A 12929-nucleotide genomic window follows, 5' to 3' on the forward strand; every position below is an offset into this window, starting at 1 on the left:
AACGCCGACACTCGCACGGTCAAGTGGTAGTGGGTACTCGCTGTCTGAGTGTGTTTTTTTTTTTTCAAGCAGAAGACGGCTTACGATTTCTTCTTGTGACTGGAGTTCTGACGTGTGCTCTCCCGCTCTCTCTCTCTCTCTCTCTCTCTCTCTCTCTCTCTCTCTCTCTCTCTCTCTCTCTCTCTCTACATATATATATATATATGTAGAGAGAGGAAAAGGAATGAAGCGCGTCTAAAATGCATACGTGCGCCATTCTTTTGAAGCCTTTCTTATTAGCTGCTGTGCGTGCGCCTGTGCGTCTGTGTGTGTGCAGGTCGATGGAAGTTTGTGGAGATTTGCACGGTCCCCGTCCGCCGTTCAATCCTGTGTATATCTTGAGACTCGAGCAGTTGCTGCGGCATCTTCTCAGCAACGGCGAGGAGAGTGGCGGCAGTGCTGCCTCCTCGCGTGCGGCCTTAACGTGGTGGCTGTGTGGGCGTAGAGAAGATCCTTGCGCCTTTGAGAAAGGGGGAAAACGTTTGCTGCAGCAGTGCTCCACCTTGCTGCAGCAGCACGTTCATCCTGTTTCCCTCCTGCTGTATCGCCGTAGGCTGCTGGGGGGCGGCCCCTTCGCGGAGGATTCTGCATGCAAGCCTACAGGGGAGGCGTCTGTTCGGGGAAAGGACGAAGCGCTCAGGGATGGCAGCGTTCTTGCACTCGCTATTGAAGGGGGTGCCATGAGGGGCTGTGTATGCGCAGGAATGGCTGTGGCCTTGCATCACATGGGGTTTAGTGATGCTTTTGATGTCATTTACGGGAGCAGTGCCGGTGCGCTTATTGGCGCGTTTCTGGTGTCTCGACAGCTCGCCTACGAGGGCAGCTGCGTGTACACCGACTGGCTGCCGTATCTGGGCAGTCGATTCCTGAATCTGCGCCGAATCGGAAGAGCTTTAGGCCTGGGGTGCCTTCTGGACGGCGATGTGCTCGACCTCTTTCGCAGCCGGCTAGGCACACCCCTTGTGAATTTGGATGCTCTGCTTCTGGAAGTGCTGCAGAAGAAGCAGCCTTTCAATTTCTCGCAGTTCCAGCGAAACGATCTCAAACAGCCGCTCAAGGTGAGAAAACGCGGAGGCGCGAAGGTGTCGACCCCCTGCCAATAGAAGGCCTCATGTGGAGGGCGTAAAGAAGAGGCCTCCGTCTCCATAGACTTGGCCTCTTCCCTTTATGCCGCCCTTACAGCCTCGTTGCCGATTTGTTTTTTCGGCCGAAATCGACGTGTGTTCTTTTTGTATTCTCTCGCATGCTCGTCTTGGTGAAGGGTGCTGTTTTCTCGCGCTCCTCGCGCTCCGCCTGTGGAACTGCTTTGTACGCTCAGGTGATCGCGTCTGGCCTGCTGAGTCTCAAACCCGTCACACTGGACTCCGCTGGAGGCAGCATCAAAGACATGGCGTCTCTCTGCGAGTGTCTACGAGCTTCAATGCTCTTGCCAGGCCTAACAGGCCCCGTGGTTCATTTGCCCCTGTGGACGCATCCCTCCGCAACTCCAGAGAGCAAAGACGAGCCGCACGCTTCCTCTTGGGGGCCTCTAGCGCGATTTCTGCCAATCGTCGCATCCTCTTGCTTACCCCGCTTTTCCGCCGAAGCTCCCAAGGCTCTCGTGACGGAGCCGCTTGCCGACGCTCTTCTCTTCGAGGCCGTCCCCTATAGGAGTGCCATTGCCCAAGGCGCCTCCCATGTGCTGGTCCTACGCAGCCGGCCTGATAAGGCTCCCGTCACGAGGCTCAAGGGCATCGAAGCTGCAGTGCGTCACAAGGGAAATTAAAAAGGGAGAGCGCGAAAGAAATGCAAGGGAGGGCACGAAAGAAAACCAAGGGAAACACCCTCTCGTTTTATGCCGTGCCTTAGGCTGGCTCAGTTTCTCGTGTCCACAACCGCATCACGTGTTTGCCTGCTTTCGGCCGCCTTGGTCTCCTCCTGCGGGGATACAGCTCTCTATAAAGCGACTTGATGCTGCGCCCTATTCCGTTGTTTCCTGCAGATCGAAATGCGCATGGCACGTCGCTTCTTCCTGCGCAAACACCACGACCTCCGCCCTGTGTATGACTTCATGCGCCGTCGCGGCCATAGAGAAATCTACATGAGGGACATGTTACGCCTCAATGCAGCCACCAATCAAATCAATCACCTCATATCAGGGGCCTACACCGCCTCCGGCCCCGCAGGAGGCCTCAAGAGGGGCCCCCACGACTCGGAAAGAAGGGCCCACGCAATGGCTGTAGCGGTGGGAGGGACAGAAAAGGAGGCACAAAAACTGAAAGCTGACCGAGGTGCCATTATTCGTGGAGTTCGTTCTGGCTTTGCAGCTCTTTGGGAAGCCTTGCAACCCGATCCTGCTCTCCGGGAGAAGGGCTTGGAGGAGGCCTTGAAGGTCAGGTCAAGCAGGCTAGATGCATGTGCATGCACATGCATCTATGGGGCTGTGGAATCAACGCTGTGGGAAAATGGGTGTTTAGGATGTGGTGGCCGCAGGGATGCCCCTGCATCTCCGAGTGCTGCCGGAAAAACGATCCATGATGGTCTCTGTGTGCAGCTTTGCGTGTGCCTCCCTGTCGCTGAAAATGCGGAGAAACTGTCTTTCCTCCACTTCTCGCGTCGTGTCATCTGGATGTCTCAAGGGTAGCTTGCTCGCCTCTCCTGGGAGGAGCGCTTCCTCCCGATGTGTGAATAATGACGCTGTGTGGTGCTTGGCCTCAAGCCTCACCTCGGTCTCATTGAACTTCCGGTTTAGGTGCTTTGCCCGCAACTGCGTGCGCTTGCAGATTTTCCCAGATGACCTCGCCTTCTCGCCAGCCCTCAAAGGTGCTCCCCTCCCCTCCCCCCCACCCTACACCGCTGAGGAGGCCTCTGCCCACTTAACTCCAGAGGAACTAGCAGAGCACCTCCTCCAGGCCGTCGCTGCTGTCCAGGTAGGGGGGGAGTCTCTTGACCGCAAATCCCCCGAACAGCCGCATCCAGGAGAGACAGGGGCCTCCTAATCCTGCTGCGAGCCTACTACCGACAGCGTTAAAAAAGCATTCGCTCTCTCCTACGGTGGCAGTACCCGGGGTACTAAAAGATCCCTATCGGTAAAACATGAAGGGCCACTGCACCTCGATAAGGGGCTCCTCGTTCCGCTGAACGGGTTGCTCTCGGATCAAATACTTTGCTCCTAGGAGGGCCCCTTGAGATGTCTGCTCACTAAAGTGCACCCTCTTTCAAGCCTCGTTTCGAGTCTAGCAACCTCGATAGGGGCAGCTCTGCAGGCAGGGCACCCCGTTCAAAGGCCGTAGAAAAGCTGGAGCAGGCTAAGGGCTATTGGCTCCCAGCCGCCACACCGAACCGGCACACGAAGGCAGCCGTAAGCGGCGAACATGAGAACGCACTTAAGCGGTTAACAGTTAGAGAAGCACACCACTAGACGCACAGAGAAACGGAAATAGACAGACACACGAGAGGACGTAACCCCCTCATCCCTCCTCCGCAACTCTGGGCCCGAGGTGTGCCCCCATAAGAACCTTCGGGAATTTCAGTGAGCCCCTACAAGCCTGCCTGCCGATAAGGGCCCCTTTCTTTGTCGGAAAGAGCCCAAACTGCGAAGCCGCGCGAGCAAACGACCCCACAATCCTTTGAATGGCTTTCGCGGCCTCGGCGCACAGGTGGTGCCAACTGCACTGATGCTGCTTGCTAGTGGCTGCCGCCTCGAGGCATTTTATACTCTCTTTTGCGTGTTTAATGAACCACACCAGCAGCGCGTGTGCTCCCCCGACGGCGAGCTTTCTTGCCCCCTGCCATGAAGTGCTAGACACTCCGACAGAGCTATGGCACAGAGGGGCCTCGCTGCTCCTGTTCCCTTCAGGGCCCCTTGGCCGATCGTCAAAGCGCCGATCTCCATTGAGGCTCCAGCAGGGGCCTTCAGCCATCCCCAAACCCCCTGTGGAAGCCGTGTCTCTACTCCCTAGGTATGCCTGTTGTTGCGAATCCTCGGGGGCACTTGTCTCAGGCCATATACAGTCCCCCAAAACGCTGCCCTCAAGCATCAGCAGCAGCCAATTTGCAGAGTTTCGACTGTCGTGCTGCACGTTGCCTTGCGCCCTCCCCTATGCAGCCGCTCGCTATGCCTCTAGCCAAGCCCCTATGTGAGCCACTGTATTAGTGGACCCCAAAACACCGTATAATAGCACGTGCCCTACGGCTATGCACCCGCTGCAACAGAACGCCTGCCTGCTGGTGAATACACTGAGCCTCTACGTTACTTCTTTGCTCTTGTCTGTCTAGGAGAGGCTTATGACGCCCCTCCTGTGGCTAGCACTGGAAAGCGCTGCCCGTGTGGGGAACCTTTCAAGACGCTTTGAAAGATTCAAGGGGCCTCTAAGGGCCCACAGGGCTGGAAAACAAAAGCATCTGTACAAAGGAAGAAAACCTTCATAAGGCCTCTCCTTTAGGCTTCACCTCGCGTGCTTCTGTTGTTGCGGACATCTCCGCTGCTGCTGGTGTCTCCGTGAGCCCCCTTCGGATTTTGCTGCCGAGGCGCCCGCATTCGCTGCAGCATGCGCGCACAAGCAAATATTCCACATACCCTTGTTGCTTGGCAAGGTCAGCCCTGAGGTTTTTTCTTAAAGACAAGCAGCAAGCCTCGACCCGCTCGACCCTGTACACAGCAGCTTGACGTGTGTTTCCACGTTGACACCACTGTGCAGCTCAGCGATAGCACACACAACAGCCCTGCCTCTCGTCCTGAGTGTGAAAGCTTTCGCAGCTTCAGCACCTGGAGGAAGGGCTGAAGGCTAGGCTAAAGCATTGGGCAGAGACACCTTGCTGCTCGCGGGTGCTTTACCAGAGCGAGGAGTTTGGATACAATGCGAAGAGTTTGAATGCAATGCGAGGAGTTTGAATGCAATGCGAGGAGTTCGAATGCAATGCGAGGAGTTCGAATACAATGCGAGGAGTTCGAATACAATGCAAACCTTCCCCCCTCCAATAAGTGCGTAGGCGAGTAGAAACTTGGAAGTCCTTCTTACCCTCAATGATGCCTTCTAGGGAGAGTGGGGGACCCCCAAGTTTCGGGTTTGGCTGGGATGCCCACGACATGAAGGCGGCAGCGAGGCGCTCTAGCCTGCGCAGCTCTGATGGCGATGTCGCACGGTACTTGACACACTGCAGCAGCATCAGTATGACCCGTAGAATGCAACATGCACTTGTCAGCAACCGTTGCATGCAAGTGACAAGCAGAGGGAGACGCCCAGCTGGCAAATGGTTGGGCCTAGTTTTGGTGGGCGGAAGCGAAGGGATGCCGAAAACGACTAAGAAAAATTCTGGGGGTGTGGCATTTGTGCTTGCCCTACAGAAATATCGTCTGCGACTTTGGCACTCAAGAGAGCCTCACTCCGCCTGTACTTCAGGGAAAACCTCGCCTGAACACACATTTCCCACACACATCCACTACTCCCGTTGTCGACGCAGTCACGAGCTCTTCAAGCCCTGCATATATATATGTATGTATAGCGCTGCTGCTGCTGATCCTTGCAGCAGCAGCAACTCTGCATAGATGTGCATACAGCGCGCATAGGGAGGCCGCATTCCAAACATGCAAGCCTTGGAAATGGAAACTTACAGTCGTCGGACTGTGAGCGAAGATGTCTCGCACAGCGAGGGCGAAAGACCCCCAGTCTTCAGTCCAGACCATCGCAGCAGTGTGGTGGCAACAAGGGGTTATCTTTGTGGCGGCTCGAAGCAGCGAGCAGCTTTCCCACAAAGGGGAGGAACTGTAAAGGGCCTCCGACTCTGGGAGATGCGTCAGAATAGGAAGCGCTCAGAGGAGGAGGAGAAGAAGAAGGGCCGACGCTTGCAAAAACAACGCCAAGATCTTCCACACGCCGCGTGGGGAAGATCTTCTCGGCAACGCTGCTCTCGAAGCAAGGGAGAGGACTGCCAATTCACTCGAGAGCAACGCCAAAGGAGCACCTTCGAGGACGCATATACGCATGCAGCCAGCGGCAGATCGAAAGTTTCCGTACAGCCACGCCCGAAGTCGTGGGCCTCTCTGCTGCTTGACAGGCGGGCAGTCCTCGTGTCTGCTGGTGAGCGGGTCGAGGCTTGCGGAGAAGACACCCCGCAAGCAAGCAAAGAACACAGGAAAGAGGCCTCGACGAGCTTAAGACAAGCACTAATCCACGACACCCCCCTCCTACCCGCGTCTGCGGCGCTGCTCGGATGGAGCTCCCTGGGGTCGCCGAGGGGGCCCTTGTGGATTGGGGAACTTCGCGGCGGCTCCGAAAAGCTTCTCCGTATCTTCTGTCCCCTTTGTAATTTGCATTTAAAAGGCCTAGAGAAAAGAAACGGATACAGAGGGAGAGAGAGAGAGACCGCGCAGGCTCTGCCCTCAAGGCTGCATGCAACAACGGACGAGGGAGAGGGGCCTCCAGAAGGCAACGGAAAGTAACATGGGCCCCCGATCCGAAAATCCAAAACCAGATTGCGCGAGAATTGCAGCAATACGCCCATCTTTCCTCTCCAGCAGCAGAATACTTACACAGGCCGCCACACAGGCAGGAGGCGAGTGCGCCACATGCACTTGTTTGCAGCAGCCCTCCACGGAAACCACGTCGCTCAAACGGCTCGTTTCGATTACTTCGCTTCTTCTCGTGGCATCTGTTCTCCAGAGTTAAAGCTGATCCAGGTGTACCTACGCAAAGACACCCACCCACACGCAAATTCGCGAGCGCTCGCGGGAGGCACCCCTTTGATTTGGCCAGCGCAGCCCGTTGCGCAGAAACAAGCTTTCCACCTCCGTCGAAACATCTGAGGACAGACTCGCGCCACTCCCTGAACCTCGCTTTCCCCTCCCGCAGAAGAGGCTGTCGTTCGTCTGTAGGGAGTTTTAAAGGACTTGTGCGTTCCCCGGAGGAGGCCCCTACTCTTTGATGCTGCTCCTCGACAGTTTGCCCGTTAGGTCTGCGCGCTGTCTCCCTACAGAAGCACCCGCTGACTCCCTGACAAGTGTGAGACGCTCCATTCATGAGCGGGGATGAGAGGGCAGCTCACTGGCCTTGCCTTTCGCCGCGTTGCAGCGGCACACTGCCCCTCACCTCCCCCAGCGGCGTCTGCCAATGCCTTTCCAGCAGCTTGCAGGCCCTTGGTGTCATCCTATCCGACGATCCTCACGTCGCTCGCCAAGGCAGCCTCTTCCACGCCCCCTGGGGGGCAGCGCTGCTTTAGGAGAACTGCTGCAACGCGCTGCGACGGCACGGAGGCTCAGACAAATGCGGCAAGAAACTCCCATGAACTGCCTCCTCCAGAGAGATCTGGTCTGCAGAGCCCCTCTGTATCCACGGAGCTCAATGCCCAGAGCGCCTCGGCAAGTGAGGGGGGGGAATGCGTGGCTTCGGCCGATACTTCTTACCAGGCAGCAGCAGACGCGCTGCTTGAGGGTCTAGCGGAGCAGCTGCAGGACGCGCAAGAAGCAGCCGGTCTAGAAGACGTGGACTGCCGCGTAAGCTGCCAAAGAAACGCGCGAGCCGTAGACTGCATAGCCAACACTGCTGAGCAGAACACGCATGTGGCGCCCTCTAGAGGCTGCGTACGGACAGCCGGCAAAAGGAGGGGCCTTCCTGCAGAGAACCAGAGGCGTAACACTGCATGGCGCTGGGGGTGCTATCCGTACTGCTGCAGGACGGCGTGCTGAAAGTTGTGTGTCGAGGTGGCGCAACGTTCGTCCTGAACAAGCACTATGTAACCAGACAAATCTGGTATGCGTCTCCCCTGAGGTAAGCGCGCTTTTAGTGCCGAGCACGGCAGGCAATCCACGTACGGCGGCGTTAAGAAGTCTCCCGAAAAGACGCCCCACAAAAAGAAAACACGCCTTCGCGCCATGCGCATCCCCCATCCTCCAGACACACGTGTAGGGCTCTCTGCATCTCTGGACTTTGGTTCGCTGCAGCGGTGCCCAGTACTTCGAATATTCCCTAGCATGGCGTTGCGCGCGTACCGGAACGTCGCTGCTGGAGGCTCTAAGCAGAGACCTTCTCACAGGCACAGGCCTAAGACCCCCCACTTTGACGTGGCCAGACGGCTGCCTGAAAAATCCCTAGCGGTCTCTACACGCCAGTGGACGACACATTTTTACACCGCTTCCCTAAGCCCCCACACCCTCCGGAAGGCGCAGGAAGACATGCGGGCGAGGATGGTGCCTGACGAAGCGCATGGCTGTCAATCAACCGTGCTCCAACTTCCGCAGACAGGTAGACACTCATTTTTGCGTGACGCAAGGCATGGCGCATCTAATCCACCTCTCCAAAAGACTCTAAAATGAGCACCCCCGTGCGTGCCTCTCGCGCTGCGTGCTTAGGCCCCAAACGCTCCGGCTGCGCATCCACCTAAGCCAGATGCACGGGTAGAGAGCCCGGTCACCCCATTCCCCCCCCCCCCGTTCTCCCCTGTAATGATGCATATCCCCGCATTTAGCAAGCCGCAACTAAACGACACGCCTCCATCCAGCTCCATTCGCCTATAGTTTGTCCAGCGAGTATCTAACCCCTAATGCGATACTACGTCCGCGCGACCCCTTCCGCGGGAGCTGCATGCCGCCACACGACTCTCTTCAGCTAAGCCAGTATTTAAAACGGCGGACTTCGGATTGCTCTCAAAGCCACCAGTGCGAAAGGTACAACCCAGAAAAATGGTTTGGTATCCCTGGAAGGCAGGGAAACTAACGCTCCGCCGCCCCTCATAGCGTCGATGAAAACTTCACAGCAGATAAGTCTAGATGGGGGTCGGTATTTTCCATGTCAGGCGAGATCAAATATCACCACGTTCAGGGAATGACACATAGATTGTGCATGTTTGCATATTTAGACGACAAAAATTTGCTCTAAGATGCTGCACGGCTGAGAAAAAAAAAGATGGTGGGGAAGTAGCAGCGGCACTTCTACAAATACCTCTCTTTACTCTAGCCGGCGAGAAAGCTGGCTAGAGTAAAGAGAGGAGCAAAAAGAACACCAGCCATATGCCGATGCACCACAGCAGGCGGTCCTTATGAGCACGTCGTGCACCAGTTCCTGAGGCCTGTTTGCAGAAACCAGTGCCTAATGGGCTAAAAGTGCCACAGCACACGCACTCCAACGTCTACTGCGAAGCGCGCGAGCACCTCACTGCAGAGAAGCGCATGAAACAGTATAGCTCGACATCTCCCACCGCAGCCCTTGGCACCAGCATCCTACCCCTGCCTGCCTCGCCATTATCCCTGGGGAAAGAAAGACGCTTCCTCCTTTTCCTCAGCTGTATGGCAAATGCGAAGGTAACGAATGCGGTTGTAGAAGGAGGCTCTTTATGAGTGCGTGCACGAACACAAATGTGCGAAACACGCAAACAAGAGATTACACATGGACACACACACACATTCGCATAGGCACACACAAATACCCTGAGCGGGCTCTCCCCCCTCTGAATGCACAAAATGCGTCAAACACGAGTGGTGAGATATGACGACGTACGGGATAAGGAGGCGATGGGGAGGCGAAGACTAGACTCTTATCAAGGCATCAACACCTCCGTCACTGCACAATTATCGAGAGCTACGGAACTACTGCCTTGGAGCTCGTGCTTGCGGGAGGTGGTGCTCCTAGCTGTGTCGGGGAGAAGTGGCCAGAGGCCAGTGAGGGCACTTGCTGGCCGACGTTGTTCAGACCAGTCACGTCGAAATACTTGCTCATAACTCTCCTCTTCCCTTTGAAGTAGGGAGATTCGTCTATGGAGAGCCCTGCTGTCTCCTTCATGAAGATGGACGCCACGATGAGCGCGATCAAGGAAGTGCCTCCGCATACTCCCAACATGACTCTCAGATCACTCGTCAGCACGAAGTCTGACGGCAGCACCACGATGATGGTTGCCACGGCGTTTACCGCAGAGGCCACGGATGCACCTGTTTGCTTGATTTCCGGGGGGAAAATCTCGTGCAGGTATACCCACAGAACGGGTCCATAGCCGATGGCGAAGGAGACGATGAACACGTAGATGCAGGCGACACTGAGCCACTGGACAGCCGTGCTCGACCTGTCAATGAAGTTGGCTACTAGCGCAACGATCGTCGAGGCAGCTTGGCCAAAACATCCACTCAGCAGCAGCGTGCGACGGCCTAACCTGTCCATGAGGAAAATGGCTGGCACTGTCATGAGAACATTCACTAGACCCAGAATGACGGAAAGCACCGTAACCAGGTTCTCAGATATGTTCAAAGACGTGTACAGCTTGTTGCTATTGGCAACCAACACATTGATACCCGTGAACTGCTGGAAAGCAGACAGAAAGAATGCTAGCAACAAAACATGCCGGTAGACAGGGAAGCCCAGTGCTTTTCCGAGCGATAGACTCTCTGCCTCGAGAACTTTCTGCTGACACATCGAGACATCAATAGTTTGAATTTCGGTGGATACGTCTTCTTTGCCCAAGATTTCCTTCAGCAGTGCAGTCGCCGTGTTCTTACGACCCTGATGCATGAGAAAGTGGGGGCTCTCCGTCGTGTAAACCAGCCACAGCAGCAAAATTGCCACTACCGACACGAGTGCAGGAAAAGCCAACATGAAACGCCACCAAAATTTCTGGAAGAAAGTGACTTCGTACGTGAAGTCGTTATCTGCAGGCGGAGAGCCGAAGGCAAGACCAAGAAGCGTGGCCACCAAAATGCCGACGGTAATGAGCAACTGATGTAGCGTTCCATAGAATCCACGGGATCTGTCTGGCGTAAATTCCGAGATGTACATAGGCACACACACAGTTGCCAAGCCTACAGCCATCCCCTGGTACATGCGAGCCAAGAAGAGGGAGGCGACACCATCAGCGGCGGCAGAGAGTACACTCGCGACGAGGAAAAGTAGATTGGTCAGCATTAAGGACACCCTACGCCCAAAGTGGGTAACAGGACCGGCCAGAAGACACCCAATGGTAAGACCAATGAAAATAGACCCCGTTATCAGAGAGCCATAGAGAACGCCATTGCTACAGTCCAGCACATGATCGGGATCATCCTTGCACCAATCGAAGTCCGCAATGATAATCGCCTTGGAGGTGTTCAGAGCAGAAAAGCTGTAACCGAACTGGAAAGAACCGAGAACTGCAACCAGCACGAACTGCGCGGGCGGAGGGAGGCAGCAGCCCCTAACAGAAAAGTGATCAGGAGGAACATCGACAAGAGCTTCCACCTCTTTCTTCGCGTTAGCGTCAAGCTTCTCCATCTCCCTCAGCCTGGGTCCAGTGGAGCCACCAAAAGCAGTTTCACCAAAGGCTTTCCAGGATTACGGACGCCCGCTTAGAGACCGCTAAGAGCTACCCCCGCGGGAAGCAACTTCAAGAACCGGTCGAAAAAACCCTCCCAAGTTATGCTTAAACAACCGATCACGGCAGCTTTAAATGTAGAAAGCAGTTGCCAACAATAAAACCGTGTCCATGCCCAGGGAACAAAGGCGGGGCATTTAATTCGCCAGGGCGCAGACCCGACACAAAAACAGAGCAAACAGCAGGCTCCTTCTCTCCCCTACGTGAGGTGAACCAGAACTAATACGCACCTTTCACTGCAAATTAACAAACGGGATACTACGAAAGCGGCTTTGAGAACTCAAATGAGGGTTGAGGCAAGACGCCCACAGGGGCGTTCGTTCCGCCTGCAGCACAACGAGACACCCTAGCACCTCGCATGCTTCCTGATCCCAGCCACGAGCTTCCCCTCAAACTCTTCTAGCTCTACAGGGAAAAGTTTGCAAGCAGCTCCAGATCTGTAAAATACATCTTTCCTTTGCGTAAAGAAGCAGACTTACGGCGCACAACCGAGACTACCGCTCTACTCTGAATTCCGAGCCTTGTTGCAGCGTGCGAACCCGAGAGGGCGACTGCAAGCCTCTGTGAAGTGCACCTTCTTTCCCATGAGCCAGTACGCCGGCAGATGTATGGTTTTTTGCTGTTTTTGGTAAAGGCAACCATTTGTCCTGGCTAATCTAGCAGCAGAGCGCTTACCGTGACTCGTAGGGTAGGATGTACATCTTTAAAATGTTGGGAACTCGTAGCTGCCCAAGTTACCATGTCTTATTTACTATAGCAGAGCTACTCTATTCACTAATGACTTAGTTAATTGTGGGCTACAGAGCCAATATGTTCTCATGCCCTAATTGTAGCAAAGCATGGTTAGCTAACTACTCTAAGAATGCGTGTCAACTGCCTGTGCGCAAAGCTACCTTTCACGGAGTTTGCCAAAAAACGCACTGTTCAGACAGTGCAGCTAATTTCATCCCTTCACCCGTCCTCCCCAAAAGCGAAAACCCTGTAATTTAACTGCAAAGAGAGCAGGGAGCTTCACTAAACCAACACACTGCAACTTCCCACAGTTTTAAAAATGTAGCTGTACCGTTTCATCTACGGCCTTCGTAAGGATCCATTTGATTCCAGACTCAATGCTAACTAAGTAGGAAGTTACCGAGTGCTTTTTTAAAATAAACCGGTTTCGTCTGCACGCGCTCCTCAGAAGATCCAGCATGAAATGAGAGGGAAGACTAGTCTGCGCATTGCTGCTTTCTCTAGAAGACCCCGAGCATTCACAACTATTTGCACATAGACCGTAGCACGCACTGACACAATATCACGTCTTCTTGTACCAATCGAACGGCACTCTCCACTAAAAGCATATGTGAACACAAATCAGTGAGTAAACTCCTAACTAATGGCAATCAAAAACAGCATGTATAAAGAACACTGTTCATCTGTAAGTTAACCCGTTACAGTGAAGCCTCAGAAAAGAATGGACTAATCAAGATTTCAGGGGCAAATGAGCGCAGTTCCCATGCCGTCGGCTGAAAAAAACAAATCTGGGTATAGAACCTAAGCATCCCGGGGCAGTGTCAACCAGACAATGCGGAAATCGACCAGCG

The 12929-nt window shown here is 54.8% G+C and overlaps 2 protein-coding genes and 1 pseudogene across 2 annotated transcripts; 1 reads left to right on the plus strand and 2 right to left on the minus strand.

Annotated features, from left to right (window-relative positions):
- The first annotated feature begins 239 nt into the window (after window positions 1-239).
- On the plus strand, window positions 240-3439 carry LOC34623650. Its single transcript, XM_022736766.2, has 5 exons — window positions 240-1097; window positions 1358-1783; window positions 2021-2410; window positions 2802-2948; window positions 3242-3439. The coding sequence occupies exons 1-5, from the start codon at window positions 240-242 to the stop codon at window positions 3437-3439; spliced, it is 2019 nt and encodes a 672-aa protein (XP_022591638.2).
- Window positions 3440-4851: 1412 nt separating this feature from the next.
- Window positions 4852-5704, minus strand: LOC34623649 (annotated as a pseudogene).
- Window positions 5705-9101: 3397 nt separating this feature from the next.
- On the minus strand, window positions 9102-11246 carry LOC34623647 (putative metabolite transport protein YwtG). The gene is made up of 2 exons (XM_022736763.2): window positions 9620-11246; window positions 9102-9163 (listed from the first exon to the last, which is right to left on the minus strand). Exons 1-2 carry the CDS (start codon window positions 11244-11246, stop codon window positions 9102-9104), a joined length of 1689 nt encoding a protein of 562 aa, XP_022591635.2.
- Between the last annotated feature and the right edge of the window lie 1683 nt (window positions 11247-12929).

This window comes from Cyclospora cayetanensis, unplaced genomic scaffold (genome assembly GCF_002999335.1).
Source record: "Cyclospora cayetanensis isolate NF1_C8 unplaced genomic scaffold, CcayRef3 CcayRef3_contig_199, whole genome shotgun sequence".
Lineage (NCBI taxonomy): Eukaryota > Apicomplexa > Conoidasida > Eucoccidiorida > Eimeriidae > Cyclospora > Cyclospora cayetanensis.